Here is a 22,861-nt window from a genome sequence, read left to right on the forward strand (position 1 = left end):
GATAGTTACATAGTGGGAACACCAGCAGTGTGTTGCTACACTACTGTGTGTGATAGTTACATAGTGGGAACACCAGCAGTGTTGCTACACTACTGTGTGTGATAGTTTCATAGTGGGAACACCAGCAGTGTTGCTACACTACTCTGTATGATAGTTACATAGTGGGAACACCAGCAGTGTGTTGCTACACTACTGTGTATGATAGTTACATAGTGAGAACACCAGCAGTGTTGCTACACTACTGTGTGTGATAGTTACATAGTGGGAACACCAGCAGTGTTGGTACACTACTCTGTATGATAGTTACATAGTGGGAACACCAGCAGTGTGTTGCTACACTACTCTGTATGATAGTTACATAGTGGGAACACCAGCAGTGTGTTGCTACACTACTGTGTATGATAGTTACATAGTGGGAACACCAGCAGTGTTGCTACACTATTGTGTGTGATAGTTACATAGTGGGAACACCAGCAGTGTTGCTACACTACTCTGTATGATAGTTACATAGTGGGAACACCAGCAGTGTGTTGCTACACTACTGTGTATGATAGTTACATAGTGGGAACACCAGCAGTGTTGCTACACTATTGTGTGTGATAGTTACATAGTGGGAACACCAGCAGTGTTGCTACACTACTCTGTATGATAGTTACATAGTGGGAACACCAGAAGTGTGTTGCTACACTACTGTGTATGATAGTTACATAGTGGGAACACCAGCAGTGTTGCTACTACTCTGCATGATAGTTACATAGTGGGAACACCAGCAGTGTTGCTACACTACTCTATATGATAGTTACATAGTGGGAACACCAGCAGTGTGTTGCTACACTATTTGATAGTTACACAGTGGGACAAAAAATGGGAATGTTTTCCTGTCATATTCCATCACACGGGAAAAACAGAATGGAAAAGGAGGAAAAAGGTAACGGAAGGAGAGATGAGGAGAGAATACACAAATAACCCGCACATAGGAGAAAGTAACTGAAGACGACGTTACGTGTGTGACTAGTTAAAGGTTATTTATGTATTGTTTCAGTGACAGTATTGTGCCAGTTTTCTTCTTTAAGAGGACGGAAATCTAAACACATAGATTTAACCACAAACTGCACTGAACATCATAGGAAAGTCTGTCAGCGGAGTGAGAGAGTGTGTCTAGGAGACTCTAGACAATATACGAATTGAAGATTGAGGCACTTATGCACCATATGGGAGTCTTTATTGAGGAAACGTTTCGCCACACAGTGGCTTCATCAGTCCAATACAAAGCAGAAAGGTGTAAGGAGAGGAGGAGTTTGAGGTAATCAGTCCCTCAGCCTGGAGTCGATGTACAGCATAGGGCCGTAGACGTGGCTTATATACAGTAGCGAGGTGAGGTGAAGCAGGAGGAGGCGGGGTCATAGTGATACCATCCACTAGTCGAAGTAGGTCTTCCTCCAAAAGTTGGACAAGTTGAAGAATTCTTTGTATCAAGATCCATGATGTTGCAGTGTCTGACAGGTGTGATAAATGGTTTAAAAAAGGGACTGATTACCTCAAACTCCTCCTCTCCTTACACCTTTCTGCTTTGTATTGGACTGATGAAGCCACTGTGTGGCGAAACGTCTCCTCAGTAAAGACTCCCGTATGTTGCATGTCTCATTCTTCAACTTGTCACTTTTTTAAACCAATATACGAGTGTCACAGGTGCGAGAGTGTTGCTCTGAGAGTGCTGTAGCTACTGCTGCCTGAGATGTACTCAGCCATGAGTGCACACACCTCAGGTAGGAATTATAGCAACTTCTGTATGACAAGTTTGCCGAGTTTCATGATGGTCCTTCACAAAGTTATGGAAATCTTTTGTTCAATACGAGCTCATATTACAACCCAGGAGTCCCAAAGGCCTGTTATCCTGGGTGTAAAGGGAGCAAAATTAACACAGCAGAAGAACTTTTGACTTGTATTATCCTTCACCAGTTTAGAACAAAAGTATGTACACTATATACACTATGTACAACAATAGGTATTAGTGCACTCCACAGTAAGCAAGGCAGAACAGAAGCCACTAGAGAACAGACCGTGCTTCAACCAGCTCTAGAATGGGAATGACAAGGGCAGACAGGTGAGTGGTACCCACAACACCTCTGCGATTGCCAAAAATCATCTTCTCATTGGCTGGAACCTGGGTACTGATTGAACGATGGGGCCCCATCATCAACCCTTAGTACCTGGTTCGCTGGTTGGGGGAGATAGGCTTCCAATGATGGTGTGTACATGCGCCGAATAAAGGTTACGTACTCTTTGCATGCCACAGCTCACAAAAAGAAAATTTCGTTTGTTTATAGTACGATGCTGTAACACATACTGGCATAAAATGAATATTCCCACCATGAAACACAAAATAATTACACCGAGGCCTTCAGCCGACTGAAGAGGGACTCCAATGTGATGTCAAAATACACACTATCATCTCTCTCATTGTCTCATTGTGGCATCGCTCCTGCCATTGGCCAGTGTTTATTACACTCTTATTTTCCTTGAGTGTCTCATCCAGTTATCGTTCCATGTAGGTAGGTCATCCTCCCGGGAAATGCGTCATTACACGCTCGAACCTCGGGTAATGACCGCCGCAGTCACCACAGCCACGTCACTGACTCGTGACGGATGCCTCATCAATCGACCAAGAGTTGGTGTGATGAGTTCAGTGTTTTCCATCCATTGATTAGATATGTACGCTCATACACTTAAGTTGCAAGATGATGTTGCATGCAGGGAGAAGATCTTGCCGAGAACCGAGGGAAGTGGGAGAGAACAAGACAAGAAATGAGGGAAGTGGAAGAGGAGATGAAGACGGGAACTAGTGGAAGTGTGTACAAGAGACAAGAAGTAAGGGAAGTGGGAGAACAAGAGACCTAAGAACTGATGGAAGAGTTGGAGAAGAAGAGGTGATGGAGAACACCAGCAACAAGACTACATCATTATCCTCTACAGTTGTTCTTCCTACGTATCTGCATAATTCAAAACCGCACACACACACACACACACACACACACACACACACACACACACACACACACACACACACACACACACACACACACACACACGCACACACACACACACACAAACACACACAAACACACACACACACACACACACACACACACACACACACACACACACACACACACACACACACACACACACACACACACGCACACACACACACAATGCTGAAAACACCTCCACAAAATGATGTTGGCTAACGTAAAATATGTCGTGGACATCCAAATTCCTCTTACATTATAATGTGTAATACAAGCGAGGTTAGAGATGCAAAACAACCCACTAGTTTGACAAAAATTGTCGCCTGAAGGTCAGGTAATTCACGCATTCTACGATTTATGTATCAAAATTAATTTTCCTCTTATTGTTCCTTTGTTATATTGAGGATTTTGAGAAAGCTTCTCTTGGAAATTTTGATATATATATATATATATATATATATATATATATATATATATATATATATATATATATATATATATATATATATATATATATAATCTTACCGATGCTACGAGATTTTCTGATTAAAAAAATTCTATTGTTTCATGTGGCTGAGGACATTCGTGTTAGGTTTTATTTGTGTATGAGAATTTGCTACATTTTACCTTGCCTTTGCATAAATATAAATTTGGTCCCTCATTTTTCTGTTTTACCTCATTTCCCTTCTTTCATATGCCTTCATTTCCTTTCTTCTACTCACAGAGACCACGTTTGACACTCATAACAGAGAATTCAATTACCTATCTTCAGATGCATTTCTTAGAATCTACAGGTAAACATTTCTTTTACAAATTACTCAACATTTGTGGCATTTTCCTTCCCATCACCTATTTTACTGTTTACCATTTTTATTGTCACGTGTACGAGTGGCTAAATTCATTAGTTTCCTCCGTTCTCACTCCTACTCTCTTTATTTGCTGGTCTTTCCTGTTCGTTAACATCTGTCAATTTCTGTACACCCATCCGAGTTCCTCAAAATTCTCTTCTGATTCTTTTGAGAACACACCTGGAGCATTCTAACAGTCATGTCTCGGACAACCCCCCGTTATGAACGCATTAAACCACCCTCACACACACACCATATATCTTCCTTAAAGTTCCTCAGTTTGCTACAGCCTAACCTGAGACTCACTCGCCTCACATACACTCTTCGTGGTTTCAACAGGTTACCACCTATTCCAGATGTTTGTAACACCACATCACTCCATCATCCACTCATCTGTATGCCAATATTTTCTACACCGTGATTCACATTTGAAAAGTCGTGTGACTGATGCCTTATAGCAGAGCACTCCAGAATATTACGCAAAACACAGGAACTGGACTTGCCTAGCACGGGCTAGCAGGCCTGCATCAGTGCTACTTCTTTCTTATGCTCTTATTCCCGGCGGGTGGAAACATTTCGACAAGTTTCCTTACACCTGTTGTCCTGCTCACCTAGCAGCAAATATGTATCTCGGTGTTAGTCGACTTGTGTGGGTCGCATCCTGGAGGACAAGATTGAGGACCCCAGTGGAAATAAGAGAGACAGTCCTCGATGACGCACTGACTTTCTTGGGTTATCCTGGGTGCCTAACCCTCCGGGGTTAAAAATTCGAACGAAATCTTACCTTTGGTCAGTTCCCAGTCCACAGCTTGTTCCATACATCACAAAAGAGTGAAGACTGAACACTTCTCCTGGCTGGTTCTTACACACTGGTGTTGATTATCCTTCACATCTAAAGTCACCCATCCAATATAAACATAAGACAAAATACAAGAATAAATATATTTCCACTAGGTACACATTAGTTACATAATTGGATGATATTTAATAGTACGTGTGTGTGGAAAGCTCAGGGTCAGGTACAACATTTCTGGCAGGTTAAAAACGAATGTTTATACTACCTGGGTTTGCTGGGCGGGGAACAAACACCATTAACTTCTACCTTAACAGCGTTTTAAATCAATTTGGCTGTTCTTCAAAGTTATTTTGGCTTTAAATTTTCCCAGTATTGTGGAAGGAAAGAAGTACTTATTATCCGGTCATACCAGTATATTTATTTTTATATATTCGACTTAAGTTTCGGTTGTCGAGTAGGAATTTTAAGTTTTGATGAGACATATCGCGAGGAAATTGTGGGTAAACTGCTGTTTAATAAACTTTAATTCAGTTTAAAAAACGCGAGAAAATTGTGGGTAAACTGCTGTTTAATAAACTTTAATTCAGTTTAAAAAACGCGAGAAAATTGTGGGTAAACTGCTGTTTAATAAACTTTAATTCAGTTTAAAAAACGCGAGAAAATTGTGGGTAAACTGCTGTTTAATAAACTTTAATTCAGTTTAAAAAACGCGAGAAAATTGTGGGTAAACTGCTGTTTAATAAACTTTAATTCAGTTTAAAACTTAAGGGCAAGAATGAAATAAATTGAGAAGAGAGAACATTGTCCATGACTCAGTTCCTGTTGTGTTGTCAGAGGAAAGAACTGGTGGGCTTATCCTCGTGGATAACATTGGTAACCAATACAAAAAAAATGAGTACTGGTTTTAATGAGGTAATTATTTTATCAACCTAACGTCTAAAGAAGAAAAAGTATAAGAGGACTAATCAGGGCTAATATAAGATAAAATTCCTTCGACAGAGGGAGTAAATAATCAAGTCGAGATGTCGAGACACTCTGGATGAAACATCTGATGGAGATCACGACAGAGTTTTTCCACAAGGTGACATGTCTGATACTTTATGACAGACTAAATGTACCACGTGGAATCACAAGCAAGAAATAGATAGGAGAGTGAAGGCTCTCTCTCTCTCTCTCTCTCTCTCTCTCTCTCTCTCTCTCTCTCTCTCTCTCTCTCTCTCTCTCTCTCTCTCTCTCTCTCTCTCTCTCTCTTCAAGAAATATGGTTGACCGGGAAAAGGAGGGACGTCTTAAAACACGATCGTCGAGGCCTGGTGTCAGACCGGGCCGCGGGGGCGTTGGCCCCCGAAACCCTCTCCAGGTATACTCCAGGTATACCTCAGATAATACAAGTGTCGTGGTGATGGAAACCTCCAAAACCACGCGTCAGGATGTACATAGACAGTATATAAGTAAATACCGTGCCCGTCCACCTCTCTCTCCATAGGAAACCTGAGCCATAAACTAAGTACTGCCAGAAAGTAAGAGGCTAAATAAAGTTGAAAAACAGAGCATTAGACAGTTTTTAACAAAAGCACTGAGTCACGATATCTTATTGACACAGTTGCAAACAAACCATACCACGGGTGGGGAATGAACCCGCGGTCAGCGAGTCGTAGAACTTCAGACCGAAGCGTTACTAAACCACCTGCCTACGGTAAGATTCCTCCAGCTAGGTATATTTATACACCATAGGAAGGTTAGCATAGGCACCACTGTGATCATAGATGCATGTTTTTACAGACGAGTCTCCCACCAGCGAGGCCGTGACGAACTCTAGCTAAAGTCCCCTTAAAGCCGTCATCATGACAGTCCATAAAAGCACACTATAAACCTTAACTTGACTGAAGAGCGAGTGCAGTTAAAGAGGCAACAGAAATCAAAGAAGAGATTATTATTATTATTATAATTAAGGGAAAGCGCTAAACCCGGAAGATTATACAGCGCCTGGGGGGGGGGGGGATGTGGAAGGCATTCAGGCTTAATTCGGGGAACTGGAGCACAGATCCAATTCCCTAAATCAAGAGCCCCTCACCAACATCAAGGAACCTTCGTTGAGGGGTCAAAGAAGAGATGAAACTTGAGAAGTACAGAAGAGAAATCCCCATAAATAAAGAAGAAAGACGGATGAAGAAACGCAAGAAAATTAAGAGAATCTGCTCCCTAGATGGCGCAACACAGAGCCCCGCCTGGGTAGACTCAACACCCTGACAACTCTACTAACAACTACACGAACCAAACGAGCACTAAACACCCTTAACATTTAAATATAGCACCAGACACTTAGTTGATTTTGAATGAAGTACATTTAACTTCATTAGACGTAACATGAAAGTATCTTAGAATAAGAGAGTTTACTCTATCTCACTCTTAGTAATATGCATGCAGCAGGATTGTTAGTGATGGAGCAAGATTGTTAGTGATGGAGCAAGATTGTTAGTGATGGAGCAAGAGAGTTAGTGATGGAGCAAGATTGTTAGTGATGGAGCAAGATTGTTAGTGATGGAGTAAGATTGTTATTGATGGAGCAAGATTGTTAGTGATGGAGCAAGATTGTTAGTGATGGAGCAAGGTTGTTAGTGATGGAGCAAGATTGTTAGTGATGGAGTAAGATTGTTAGTGATGGAGCAAGATTGTTAGTGATGGAGCAAGAGAGTTAGTGATGGAGCAAGATTGTTAGTGATGGAGCAAGATTGTTAGTGATGGAGTAAGACTGTTAGTGATGGAGCAAGATTGTTAGTAATGGAGCAAGATTGTTAGTGATGGAGCAAGGTTGTTAGTGATGGAGCAAGATTGTTAGTGATGGAGTAAGATTGTTAGTGATGGAGCAAGATTGTTAGTGATGGAGAAAGAGAGTTAGTGATGGAGCAAGATTGTTAGTGATGGAGCAAGATTGTTAGTGATGGAGCAAGATTGTTAGTGATGGAGCAAGATTGTTAGTGATGGAGCAAGATTGTTAGTGATGGAGCAAGATTGTTAGTGAAGGAGCAGGATTGTTAGTGATGGAGCAAAATTATTAGTGATGGAGCAAGATTGGTAGTGATGCAGCAAGATTGTTAGTGATGCAGCAAGATTGTTAGTGATGGAGCAAGATTGTTAGTGATGGAGCAAGATTGTTAGTGATGCAGCAAGATTATTAGTGATGCAGTAAGATTGTTAGTGATGGAGCAAGATTGTTAGTGATGGAGCAAAATGGTTAGTGATAGAGCAAGATCGATAGTGATGGAGCAAGACTGTAAGTCATGGAGCAAGATTGTTAGTGATGGAGCAAGATTGTTAGTGATAGAGCAAGATTGTTAGTGATGCAGCGAGATTGTTAGTGATGCAGCAAGATTGTTAGGGATGGAGCAAGATTATTAGTGATGGAACAAGATTGTTAGTGACGGAGCAAGATTGTTAGTGATGGAGCAAGATTGTTAGTGATGGACCAAGATTGTTAGTGATGGAGCAAGATTGTTAGTGATGGAGCAAGATTGTTAGTGATGGAGCAAGATTGTTAGTGATGCAGCGAGATTGTTAGTGATGCAGCAAGATTGTTATTGATGGAGCAAGATTATTAGTGATGGAACAAGATTGTTAGTGATGGAGCAAGATTGTTAGTGATGGAGCAAGATTGTAAGTGATGGAGCAAGATTGTAAGTGATGGAGCAAGATTGTAAGTGATGGAGAAAGACTGTTAGTGATGGAGCAAGACTGTTAGTGATGGAGCAAGATTGTAAGTGATGGAGCAAGATTGTAAGTGATGGAGCAAGATTGTAAGTGATGGAGCAAGATTGTAAGTGATGGAGAAAGACTGTTAGTGATGGAGCAAGACTGTTAGTGATGGAGAAAGACTGTTAGTGATGGAGCAAGACTGTTAGTGATGGAGCAAGATTGTAAGTGATGGAGCAAGATTGTTAGTGATGGAGCAAGATTGTTAAAGATGGAGCAAGACTGTAAGTGATGGAGCAAGATTGATAGTGATGGAGCAAGATTGCAAGTGATGGAGAAAGATTGTTATTGATGGAGCAAGATTGTTAGTGATGGAGCAAGATTGCTAGTGATGGAGCAAGATTGTTAGTGATGGAGCAAGACTGTAAGTGATGGAGAAAGATTGTTATTGATGGAGCAAGATTGTTAGTGATGGAGCAAAACTGCTGGTGATGGCGCAAGATTGTTAGTGATGGAGCAAGATTGTTAGTGATGGAGCAAGATTGTAAGTGATGGAGCAAGATTGTTAGTGGCGGAGGAAGATTGTAATTGATGAAGCAAAACTGTAAGTGATGGAGCAAGATTGTAAGTGATGGAGAAAGATTGTAAGTGATGGAGCAAGATTGTAAGTGATGGAGAAAGATTGTAAGTGATGGAGCAAGATTGGTAGTGATGGAGAAAGATTGTTAGTGATTGAGCAAGATTGTTGGTGATGGAGCAAGATAGTGATAGAGCAAGATCGTTAGTGATGGAGCAAGATTTGTAGTGATGGAGCCAGATTCTAAGTGATGGAGCAAGATTGATTGTGACGGAGCAAGATTGTAAGTGACGGAGCAAGATTGTTAGTGAAGGAGCGAGACTGTTAGCGATGGAGTAAGATTGTAAGTGATGGAGCAAGATTGTTAGTGATGGAGCAAGATTGTTAGTGATGGACCAAGATTGTCAGTGGTGGAGTAAGGTTGTTAGTGATGGAGTAAGATTGTTAGTAATGGAGCAAGATTGTTAGTGATGGAACAAGATTGCTAGTGATGGAGCAAGATTGTAAGTTATGGGGAAAGATTGTAAGTAATGGAGAAAGATTGTAAGTGGCGGAGCACGATTGTTAGTGATGGAGCGAGACTGTTAGTGATGGAGCAAGATTGTTAGTGATGGAGCAAGATTGTAAGTGGCGGAGCAAGATTGTAAGTTATGGGGCAAGATTGTAAGTGATGGAGAAAGATTGTAAGTGGCGGAGCAAGATTGTAAGTTATGGGGCAAGATTGTAAGTGATGGAGCAAGATTGTTAGTGATGGAGCAAGATTGTAAGTGATGGAGAAAGATTGTAAGTGGCGGAGCAAGATTGTAAGTTATGGGGCAAGATAGTGATGGCGAAAGATTGTTAAGTGATGGAGCAAGATTGCTAGTGATGGAGCAAGATTGTTAGTGATGCAGATAAGATTGTTAGTGGCGGAGTAAGATTGTAAATGATGGAGCAAGATTGCTAGTGATGGAGAAAGATTGTAAGTGGCGGAGCAAGATTGTAAGTTATGGGGCAAGATTGTAAGTGATGGAGCAAGATTGTTAGTGATGGAGCAAGATTATTAGTGATGGAGCAAGATTGCTAGTGATGGCGCAAGATTGTTAGTGATGGAGCAAGATTGCTAGTGATGGAGCAAGATTGTTAGTGATGCAATAAGATTGTTAGTGATTTAGTAAGATTGTAAATGATGGAGAATGATTGTTAGTGATGGAGCAAGATTGTTAGTGAGAGAGCAAGATTGTTAGTGATGGAGCAAGATTGTTAGTGATGGACTAAGATTGTTAGTGATGGAGCAAGATTGTTAGTGATGGAGCAAGATTGTTAGTGATTGAGCAAGAGTGCTAGTGATGGAGTAAGATTGTTAAGAAGTGTTAGGATATGGAGAAAGATTACTTAGTGATGGAACAAGATTGTTAGTGAACGTGAGCAAGATTTTAGTGATGGAGCAAGATTGTAGTGATGAGCAAGATGTTAGTGATGGAGCAACATTGTTAGTGATGGAACAAGTAGTAAGTGATGGAGCAACATGTTAGTGAGCACAAGTGTAGAGCTTAAGTGATGCAGCAAGACTGTTATGAGACAAGATGTAATAGTGATGGAAGCAAAACTAGTGATGAGCAAATGTAGTGAATAGCAAGATGCAAAGTGAGCAAGCAAGATTGACAGTGTGGAGCAAGATTGTAAGTGTGAGACAAAGACTGTGTAGAGCAAAAAGTGACGCAAGACTGTGCTAGTGTGGAGCAAGATGTCAAGTGTGGAGCAAATTGTAAGGAAGTGTAGAGCAAGAGCAAGTGATGCAGCAAACTGTAAGTGATGGAGCAAAGACTGTGTGATGGAGCAAGACTATTAGTGTAGCAAGATTAACGTGATGAGAGACAATTCAGTGTGGAACACAGATGTAGTAACACAGTGATGAGAGCAAGATTGTTAGTGTGGAGAAAGATGTTAGGTGATGGAGCAAGACTGTAAGTGATGGAGCAAGATACAGTGTGGCAGCAAATGCAAGTGATGGCAGCAAAGATGTTATTGTGGAGCAAGATTAGTGATGGCAGCAAGATCAGTGTGGAGCAAGATGTAGTGATGGAGCAAGACGTAAGTGTGGAGCAAACGTTTGTATGATGGAGCAAGACGTAGTATGAGCAAAACTCGTGAGGCAAATGTAGGATGGAGCAAGATGTAGTGATAGCAAGATTTAAGTGATGGAGCAAGTGTGTGGCGAGAAGATTGTTGTGGCAGAAACGTAAGTGATGGAGCAAGACGAAGTGATGGAGAAAGATTGTACAGTGTGGAGCAAGATTGTAATAGCAAGTGTACAGTGATGGAGCAACATTGTCAGAGATGGAGCAAGTACAGTGATGAGCATGCAACACACAGTGTGGCAGCAACACACAGTGTAACATCAACACACAGTGTAGCAGCAACACACAGTGTAGCAGCAACACACAGTGTAGCAGCAACACACAGTGTAGCAGCAACACACAGTGTAGCAGCAACACAGAGTAGCAGCAACACACAGTGTAGCAGCGACACACAGTGTAACATCAACACACAGTGTAGCAGCAACTCACAGTGCAGCAGCAACACACAGTGTAGCAGCAACATACAGTGTAGCAGCAACAGTGCAGCAGCAACACACAGTGTAGCAGCAACACACAGTGTGGCAGCAACACACAGTGTAGCAGCAACACACAGTGTAGCAGCAACACACACTGTAGCAGCGACACACAGTGCAGCAGCAACACACAGTGTAACAGCAACACACAGTGTAGCAGCAACACACAGTGTGGCAGCAACACACAGTGTAACAGCAACACACAGTGTAGCAGCGACACACAGTGTAGCAGCAACACACAGTGTAGCAGCAACACAGTGTAGCAGCGACACAGTGTAGCAGCAACTCACAGTGCAGCAGCAACACACAGTGTAGCAGCAACATACAGTGTAGCAGCAACAGTGTAGCAGCAACACACAGTGTAGCAGCAACACACAGTGTAGCAGCAACACAGTGTAGCAGCAACACAGTGTAACAGCAACACACAGTGTAGCAGCAACAGTGTGGCAGAAACACACAGTGTAACAGCAACACACAGTATAGCAGCAACACAGTGTAGCAGCAACACACAGTGTAACAGTAACACACAGTGTAGCAGCAACAGTGTGGCAGAAACACACAGTGTAACAGCAACACACAGTATAGCAGCAACACACAGTGTAGCAGCAACACACAGTGTAACAGCAACACACAGTGTAGCAGCAACACACAGTGTAGCAGCAACACACAGTGTAACAGCAACACACAGTGTAGCAGCAACACACAGTGTAACAGCAACACACAGTGTAGCAGCAACACACAGTGTGGCAGCAACACACAGTGTGGCAGCAACACAGTGTGGCAGCAACACACAGTGTGGCAGCAACACACAGTGTGGCAGCAACACACAGTGTAGCAGCAATACAAAGCGTAGCAGCAACACACAGTGTAGCAGCAACACACAGTATAGCAGCAACACATAGTGGTGGCAACACACAGTGTAGCAGCAACACAGTGTGGCAGCAACACACAGTGTAACAGCAACACAGTGTAACAGCAACACAGTGTAACAGCAACACAGTGTAACAGCAACACACAGTGTAACAGCAACACACAGTGTAGCAGCAACACAGTGTTTCAGCAAAACAGTGTAACAGCAACACTCAGTGTAGCAGCAACACACAGTGTGGCAGCAACACACAGTGTAACAGCAACACACAGTGTAACAGCAACACACAGTGTAGCAGCAACACACAGTGTAAAAGCAACACAAAGTGGCAGCAACACACAGTGTAGCAGCAACACACAGTGTAGCAGCAACACAGTGTAGCAGCAACACACAGTGGCAGCAACACACAGTGTAGCAGCAATACAGTTTGGCAGCAACACACAGTGTAACAGCAACACAGTGTAACAGCAACACACAGTGTCGCAGCAACACACAGTGTAGCAGCAACACACAGTGGCAGCAACAGTGTAGCAGCAACACAGTGTGGCAGCAACAGTGTAACAGCAACACACAGTGTAGCAGCAACACACAGTTTGGCAGCAACACACAGTGTAACAGCAACACACAGTGTACCAGCAACACAGTGACAGCAACACAGTGTGGCAGCAACACACAGTGTAACAGCAACACAGTGTAGCAGCAACACAGTGTAACAGCAACACACAGTGTAACAGCAACACAGTGTAGCAGCAACACACAGTGTAACAGCAACACACAGTGTGGCAGCAACACAGTGTAACAGCAACACTCAGTTTAGCAGCAACACAGTGTAACAGCAACACAGTGTAGCAGCAACACAGTGTAACAGCAACACAGTGGCAGCAACACAGTGTAACAGCAACACACAGTGTAGCAGCAACACAGTGTAACAGCAACACACAGTGTGGCAGTAACACACAGTGTAACAGCAACAGTGTAGGAGAAACAGTGTAGCAGAAACACAGTGTAACAGCAACACAGTGTAGCAGCAACACAGTGTAACAGCAACACACAATGTGGCAGCAACACAGTGTAACAGCAACACACAGTGTAACAGCAACACAGTGGCAGCAACACAGTGTAACAGCAACACACAGTGTAGCAGCAACACAGTGTAACAGCAACACACAATGTGGCAGCAACACAGTGTAACAGCAACACACAGTGTGGCAGCAACAGTGTAACAGCAACACAGTGTGTCAGCAACACACAGTGTAACAGCAACAGTGTAGCAGCAACACAGTGTAACAGCAACAGTGTAGCAGTAACACAGTGTAACAGCAACACAGTGTAGCAGCAACACAGTGTAACAGCAACACACAGTGTAGCAGCAACACAGTGTAACAACAACACACAGTGTGGCAGCAACACACAGTGTAACAGCAACACACAGTGAGGCAGCAACACAGTGTAACAGCAACAGTGTAGCAGCAACACAGTGTAACAGCAACACACAGTGTAGCAGCAACACAGTGTAACAGCAACACACAGTGTGGCAGCAACACACAGTGTGGCAGTAACACACAGTGTAACAGCAACACACAGTGTGGCAGCAACACACAGTGTGGCAGCAACACACAGTGTAACAGCAACACACAGTGTGGCAGCAACACACAGTGTAACAGCAACAGTGTAGCAGCAACACACAGTGTGGCAGCAACACACAGTGTGGCAGCAACACACAGTGTAACAGCAACAGTGTAGCAGCAACACACAGTGTGGCAGCAACACACAGTGTAACAGCAACAGTGTAGCAGCAACACACAGTGTGGCAGCAACACACAGTGTGGCAGCAACACACAGTGTAACAGCAACAGTGTAGCAGCAACACACAGTGTGGCAGCAACACACAGTGTAACAGCAACACACAGTGTAACAGCAACACACAGTGTGGCAGCAACACACAGTGTAACAGCAACACACAGTGTGGCAGCAACACACAGTGTGGCAGCAACACACAGTGTAACAGCAACACACAGTGTGGCAGCAACACACAGTGTAACAGCAACACACAGTGTGGCAGCAACACACAGTGTAACAGCAACACACAGTGTAACAGCAACACACAGTGTGGCAGCAACACACAGTGTAACAGCAACAGTGTAGCAGCAACACACAGTGTGGCAGCAACACACAGTGTGGCAGCAACACACAGTGTAACAGCAACAGTGTAGCAGCAACACACAGTGTGGCAGCAACACACAGTGTAACAGCAACACACAGTGTAACAGCAACACAGTGTGGCAGCAACACACAGTGTAACAGCAACACACAGTGTAACAGCAACACAGTGTGGCAGCAACACACAGTGTAACAGCAACACACAGTGTAACAGCAACACAGTGTGGCAGCAACACACAGTGTAACAGCAACACATCCACTAAACAATAACAAATGCAACATCTTCCATTTTTTATTACAAAACTTGTAATGTAGGAGTGATGACGGGCGATAAAGAATATTTAAGCTCTCCACACTGGACAATGTAATCAATGCAGTTATTGCAGAGGCTTGCAACGATTATTATTATTATTATTATTATTAAAACATATGCAGGTATAGGGTACACATCTCGTGTATTAATACACATACACACAGGTATACATGATTTTTAGAGATATATAAACAAACGATATATATGTATTTTTATTTTCTTACATACTGAGTATTCTTTGATACACACACATATATATATATATATATATATATATATATATATATATATATATATATATATATATATATATATATATATATATATATATATATATATATATATATATATATATATATATATATATATATATATATATATATATATATATATATATATATATATATATATATATATATATATATATATATATATATATATATATATATATATATATATATATATATATATATATATATATATATATATATATATATATATATATATATATATATATATATATGTGTGTGTGTGTGTGTGTGTGTGTGTGTGTGTGTATAGAGAGAGAGAGAGAGAGAGAGAGAGAGAGAGAGAGACAGACAGACAGACAGACAGACAGACAGACAGACAGACAAACAGAGAGAGTTGTCTTGCATGACATCAACATGAGTCGTCATATATACACAGATAATGAGACATCTGCAGCTGAATATTATATACACCGAGAAGTGTATATTCGTATCTCCCAGGGTATATAAACTGAGAGTTTAAATGAATCCCTCAATTTAAATGTTAAGATGATGCAACCTTTGCACCACCTTGACCGGTGGTGCAAAGGTTACTTGCAGCCTTAATGGCCCTTGCGTTTACGATAGGCTTTATAAAATCTAACTAATCAACACTCAACCAGCACCAGTGTAACAGTAGGACACTGCGCCCTTTGTTGTGCCTTTGGTTACTGCATAACCCACATCGTGTGATGCGGGATCTAGTTAACAGAGTGGTTTGAAAACCTCTATAAAGGAGCGAATCGGTCATATGACCAAAAACTCCTTCGAGTGGGTCGTCACTTGTCTGCGATCCTTGTTAGAGAAAGGATTAGACTTTAGTGCTATCATCTTGTTTACGCACCCATAGACGAGTGAAGTCTCGCGAGCTGAAGAGGTCTTTGGCTAGGTGAGAGCACTCAGGCTCTGTAGCCTTGAAAGATCTCGTTCTGAGTAATTGAGATCTGCGAGAGTGTGCAGCATTTCTGGCGTTTCATGGTGGTAATTTGTGTGATGATTTTGTAATTATAAGTTACTGGTAGTAACCTTGCTGGGACCCGGTACCTTGACCAGTACCACTGGTCTGAGAGTGTTGCTGGGAAGTGTGAGTGATCTACTGGTAGTAACCTTGCTGAGACCCAGTACCTTGCCCAGTACCACTGGGGAACTGCGCCTCTCCCTCGAAGGTGACGGTGGGGTTGTAGCCGAACTGATCCACGACGTAATTAACTACCATCTTACGACCATCCGGTAGTTGTACGTAGTAACTGGAGGAGAGAGACAGTGAGAGATATCAGTGGGAGATAAAGGTATATTGTTATTACTACGACCCGTATGGGTCATACAGCTCCTGTGAACTGGAAAGTAATAAGACCCCGGGAAGACGAGGATAGTTCTAGTCTTAAGAAAAATATTGTATTAAAATACTTCTTCTGTCTACTTGGCTTTGATTAACTCCGGCTGGGCTTATTGTATGTCTTCCAGACAGTAGACTCACCTGCCCTGGGTGTTGTCACCAACACTCAAGTGCCCTGAGAGTTGTCACCATCACTCACCTGTCCTGGGTGTTGTCACCATCATTCACCAGCCCTGAGTGTTGTCACCATCACTCATCTGCCCTGAGTGTTGTCACCATCACTCATCTGCCCTGGGTGTTGTCACCAACACTCACCCACCTGGGTGCTGTCACCATCACTCTCCTACACTCACATGCCCTGGGTGTTGTCATCACCAACACTCACCCACCTGGGTGCTGTCACCATCACTCTCCTACACTCACCTGCCCTGGGTGCTGTCACCATCACTTTCCTGCACTCACCTGCCCTGGGTGCTGTCACTGTTCCTCTCTTAGACTCATCCCTGAGTGTTGTCACCATCACTCACCTGCCCTGGGTGTTGTCACCATCACTCTCCTACACTCACCTGCCCTGGGTGTTGTCACCATCCCTCTCTTCTCCGTGACCGTAGAAGTTGCCAGAGGGACTGTCGTTAACGTCCCACTGGAAGTTGTAACTGGCGGGGGCGTAGCCGTAATCTCCTCCTCCTCCTCCCTGTCCTCTAAATGGAGAGGGTGCATACTGAGCCTGGCCTCCTTGTCCTGATCCTTGCCCTCCTGATCCTTGTCCCCCTGCTTGGCCACTCTGTCCTATTGCGCCACTCGATCCTGGTCCGCCATAGCCACCCTCAGGTACTGCTGACACAGCAACGACCGCCGCCATCACTAGAAACCCCGTCTGAAGAAGAGGACCAATACAATAATATTACCTGATAAGAAACTTTACACTGACAGCATGCTAATAGTTGTTCTGAAACTGATACCAAGAGTACGCAGAATAGGAAAGCTGTCTGACACAGCAAACTCTTAAACATTACACGCTGTTTGACACAAACGACTGATCGACACAAGCAGATGTTTGACACGAGCAGATGTTTGACACAAGCAGCTGTTTGACACAAGCAGCTGTTTGATACAAGCAACTGTTTGACACAAGTAGCTATTTGACACAATCAGATGCTTGACACAAGCAGCTGTTTGACACAAGCAGCTGCTTGATTCAAGCAGTTGTTTGACACAAGCAGCTGTTTGACACAAGCAGCTGTTTGACACAAGCAGCTGTTTGATACAAACAGATGTTTGACACAAGCAGCTATTTAACACACACAGGTGTTTAACATAAGCAGATGTTTAGAAAAATACCTTTCCACGTTGGTTTAATAGATGATAAGAATTTACTCTACAGTATGAGTCACACTAGCTAGAGAGGTACGTACACTAGATTTTACCACCGTAGTGGCAAAATCTTGGCCTGGTCACTACATCAGTATGTCAGTCTGTCTGTTCACATTGCAAGTTGCTCCATAAACGTACTTGTGCACTGGACGTGTACAGAATCCGTACCGGACATGTACTTGACGTGTGCAGGACGTGTTGGCTCGCACCGTCCACTCTCTAGTATTAAGTAGCCAGTTAACCTTGCATTAGTTTCTTTAAACTTCTCATTACAATTTACTGAGAGAAATTACCGGATTTCCTCATAATGACTACAATTTAAAATGATATATGGGAAGCACACAGCTTTACTGAGACGTATTGAAACAATGTGCAGTAAATTGTATGTATATGAGCACATTCTCCCCCTCTCTCTCTCTCTGTCTCACTAGATGAGGAGGATGAACAGAGACAGACGAGACAGAAGTGGGTCATGTTATCTCCATCACAGAGGTAAATGATGTCTACCATCGTAACAATGCTATTAAGTACAGTACATATAAATCTACATGAAAGAGTCCACGTACTCTTGTATACAAGTACACAAAGTATTCACCCCCGTACACCCTAGGTGTGTCCTGGTCTTCCTAGAGTGTTAAAGGTCGGTGTATGCAGGTGTGTAGGACGGAGGTGCAGCTGTAGTGTAAGATGCAGCTGTAACATCACAGGTGTGTACGACGGAGGTGCAGGTGTAGCGTGGGAGGCAGCTGTAACCTTACAGGTGTGTACAAGGAAGATACAGTTGTAGTGTAGGGTTTAACGGTAGCACAAGCAGGTGTGTACAACAGAGGTGCAGGTGTAGCGAAGCAGTCAGCGGTAGCCTCCGCTACAGCTGCGTTGAATAACAGAACGTAAAACTCAAGAAATGAAGGCTCGATACTCTGTGCAGCAATCGCTGGACCAACACGCTGTCTAGCTGGCAGCAGCGGTCTCTGTCAAGACTTCTTACTCCAGACCACGAACGAGGGACAACTGAGGGCGATGTTCCAAACCGTCTTGAGCTATTGTCAAGGTACAACTGGGGAGGGCGAGAGAAACAGAAAAGGCCAAGAGACCAAACACTCTCATACGAATATAAGTCAACACGAATGAGGTGAAGATGAGTCGTGAGAGAGATGTATCACACAGACAGATACCTGCATGGCTGTGTGTCACCTGTGAGGCTGTGAGCTCAACTGGTGTCTGTACACTGGTGACTGAGTTATATACGAACAACCAGGTGACAGTGAGTGGCAGGATCATACCTGGTGCCCCTTCGTGACGCCTCTGCTTTCCTGGTGACACATAAACATCGCCAAACTCTTCATACCGTGAGTCAAAAACTGCATCATTTGTGACGTGACTCTCTGTGGCACGCGACACTGCACCAAGAATTATTTCTTTGTTTTACTATCAAAACACGAGAGTGAAAACCTGGCAAAGATGATCATTATATTCGATGGTCTACAGTACCGATAGGTAGATGATGGAAATGAAGATATTGGGATGGGGAGGGATCAGTCCCTTAGACTGACCACTCCCAGATTTGCTTTATCTGCAGACTGAGGGACTGAACACCTCAAACTGTTCCAGACTGAGGGACTGATCACCCTATATCTACATCACCACTACTTCTACTGTCTTCATTGTATTTCCGCTGAGCTCTGTGCAGTCCATCCCGGGTTGATCCAAGTACGAGCTACTCTCCCCTTCCTCAGATCAAACCTCATTACCTTAAATTCCCCAGGCGCTGCATGAGTCCCTTAGGTTTAGCGCTTCCCGTGAATATACTACTAATATTAATGATAATGATAATAATAATAAAATAACAATAATAACAATAATAATAATAATAATAATAATAATAATAATAATAATAATAATAATAATAATAATAATATGAAGAAGAAAAAAAATAACTATCAATAATAATAATAATAATAATAATAATAATAATAATAATAATAATAATAATTACTGGGAATTAAATGAGTCGTTTCAATAATAATGAAAGTATTGACTGAGTGATTTGCACTGATTCTTGAAGAATATTTTACCCAAAGTCAGCATCATGTCAGCATTATGTCAGCATCATGTCAGCATCATGTCAGCATCATGTCAGCATCATGTCAGCATCATGTCAGCATTATGTCAGCATCATGTCAGCATCGTGTCAGCACCATGTCAGCATCACGTCAGCACCATGTCAACATCATATCAGCATTCACGTCAGCATCCATTTCAGCAACATGTCAGCATGTCAGCATGCATTTTAGCATCATGTCAGGATTGTCACAATCATGTCAGCATCATGTCGGTATCCATGACTCATCTATATGAGGTATCAACGGAATGGTACCTGTTACCGACATGTAGATAAATTAGACACATGTGCAACTCTTGGGTATCTTTATTGAGGAAACGTTTCGCCACACAGTGGCTTCATCAGTCCATACAAAGGAGAATCTTGAAGAACAGGAGGAGAATGAGGTAATCAGTCCCTCAGCCTTGAATAGAATACGGAGAAGCAGCTTATAAACCGTAGGCAGGAGAGGTGCAGCAGTCGTACACTGTCAGACACTGCAACTTCTTGAGATCTTAATACTTGGGAATTCTTCGCTTGCCTAACCCTTGGGCACGACCTACTTCCACATTGAACAAATGTGACACCACCTACGTCTGCTGCACCTCTCCTGCCTACTTTTTATAAGCTCCTTCTCTGCACATATGCCGTATTCTATTCAAGATTGATGGACTGACCACATCGACTCAAGGCTGAGGGACTGATTACCTCATTCTCCTCCTGTTCTTCAAGATTCTACTTTGTATGGACTGATGAAGCCACTGTGTGGCGAAACGTTTCCTCAATAAAGATACCCAAGAGTTGCACATGTGTCTAATTTATCAACATGTCGGTTCTCTGAACCATTCATCTATAATACCGCTTGTTCTTGGTACGTCGTATGACTAGTTAATCCCAGACTCACTAGGGAATTACAGCACGTGACTCTTCGGTCTCCTTACAGCTGCTGTACCTGCTTACCTAGCAGTAAATAGGTACTTAGTTGTTAGAAGTTTCTCCTGGGTGGTACATACCTTAGATAGAATTGGGCTTTCAAATGAGAATATTTATATAACGTGCTTAAAATATCTAAGACAGGACTCGCAGCAATGGGTTCAAACTGGAAAAAATTAGATTTAGAAAGAATATAAGAAAGTATTGGTTTGGTAATAGAGTTGTGGATGAGTGGAACAAACTCCCGGTTAGCTTCATTGAAGCTAAACTCGCGTGTAGATTTAAAAAAAAAAATAGGTTAGGTGGCCTGGTCATGGACCGGTCCGCGGGGACGTTGATCCTCGGAATGCCCTCCAGGTAGACTCCAGGTAAACCATACCATGGGCGGGGTTAGAACCCGCGGTCAGAGAGTCATACAGCTCCAGACCGTTTGCAATCGTGTCATTACGACTTCGCGAGTCAATTAGACAGGTACATGAGTTTGTGTAGGTGGATGTGAACTGGACCTACCTAGCATGAGCCGGTAGGCCTGCTACTGTGCGCCTTATGTTCTTAAGAGCTAAACACGGACAAGAGGCCCCAATCATAAACTACAGAGGCGACACCTAAGGCTGTGTCTGAGTGATGTCACAATACAACGCAGTCCTTAAGACTTCTTTGAGAATGTCATCTCGACAAATGTGTTCCGTGCTGACATCACCTGAGTGTACCGTCAGCAACACAAGCTGAGACATTCTGGGAACGTCTGAAGGCAGGTGCGTGCCGTGCCAGCATCACCCTCGTGCAGCCACAACCAGAATTTAGTCTTACCTGGAATGTACCTGGAGATTTTAAGATCTTAACGTAGGTGCCAACTTTCCCCATGAATTGTAACAACGGGGCTTTCTATGCTGGAAAAAGACCCAGTAGTGAAGATCTGAAAAAGAGCCAGTAAGACCACACAGTGGAAATGAGACCCAGGAAAAAAGTCACAGAAAAAAAGATTAAGACACATGTGGAACAGTCGGATATCTTTATTGTTGGAACGATGAAGCCTACACAGTAGGCTTCATCAGTCAGATACAGAGTGAAATGAAAATGATGTAATCAGTCCATCAACCTTTGAGAAAATAGTATTTGAGGTGGCCAGTCCCTCAGCCTGGCTGAGGGACTGACCACAAGAGCTACAAGAGCAGGATTACGAGGGTAGCCCTGCTCTTGTAGCTACAAGTACTGTAGGTAATCTCACACACACTGAAACATGTACGCTACAAGTAGTGAGAAGCAGAGTCACTGCAGACTTACAAATTAAGTATATTTAAACTTACAAAGTTGATACATTTGAACTTACAAAGTTGGTACTCACAGAGACGTAGTGAGCCAGCGTGAAGTACTCAGCTACATACCGCGTTGCTCAGGGAATGAACATAATTCAGTGACATAGCAACTATGCCTACTCACCTGATCTGTGGAAAGTGTGAGTGTCTGTACTCACATAGATGTACTCTCCAGTTGTACTCATCTACATTTAAGCTACTACTTCTGTTACTACTACTACTACTACTACTACTACTACTACTACAGCTACTGCTGCTATTACTACTACTATTACTACTACTACCACTACTACTACAACCACTACTACTACTACTATTACTACTACACCTAATAATAATAATAACCATTATAACCATTACCACCATAACCATTAAAATCCCATTACCATCCTCTCCATCACTGCCTCCATAAGCATCTTAACAATCACAAAGCCTTGCATGTCAAATATTTACCAAGATTTCTGCTTCTCCCTCAAAAAGTGTATAGATTTAGATTTACTCAAAGCGACGCTGAGGAAACTATCAAATATAACAAAGACATATTTTCAGCATATCAAAAGTGGTGATGATCCGTCATATCAGAGAGAGAGAGGGAGGACCCCACCCTCCAGCGTTGACCGGCTCACTTATATATAGCCATG

At 42.7% G+C, this 22,861-nt stretch overlaps 1 protein-coding gene across 1 annotated transcript; it reads right to left on the reverse strand.

Annotated features, from left to right (window-relative positions):
* Positions 1–16,096: 16,096 nt before the first annotated feature.
* LOC128689267 (pro-resilin-like) lies at positions 16,097–17,491 on the reverse strand. The gene is made up of 2 exons (XM_053777399.2): positions 17,063–17,491; positions 16,097–16,407 (listed from the first exon to the last, which is right to left on the reverse strand). The coding sequence occupies exons 1-2, from the start codon at positions 17,356–17,358 to the stop codon at positions 16,254–16,256; spliced, it is 450 nt and encodes a 149-aa protein (XP_053633374.1). The 5' UTR covers positions 17,359–17,491; the 3' UTR covers positions 16,097–16,253.
* Positions 17,492–22,861: the final 5,370 nt, after the last annotated feature.

This window comes from Cherax quadricarinatus, chromosome 18, assembly GCF_038502225.1.
Source record: "Cherax quadricarinatus isolate ZL_2023a chromosome 18, ASM3850222v1, whole genome shotgun sequence".
Taxonomy (NCBI): domain Eukaryota; kingdom Metazoa; phylum Arthropoda; class Malacostraca; order Decapoda; family Parastacidae; genus Cherax; species Cherax quadricarinatus.

Coding starts and splice junctions, on each gene's coding strand:
- LOC128689267 (XM_053777399.2), bottom strand. CDS start 17,358: ATGGCGGCGGTCGTTGCTGTGTCAGCAGTACCTGAGGGTGGCTATGGC. Junction 16,408..17,062: donor GGTGACAACACCCAGGGCAG/GTGAGTGTAGGA, acceptor TCTCTCCTCCAG/TTACTACGTACAACTACCGG.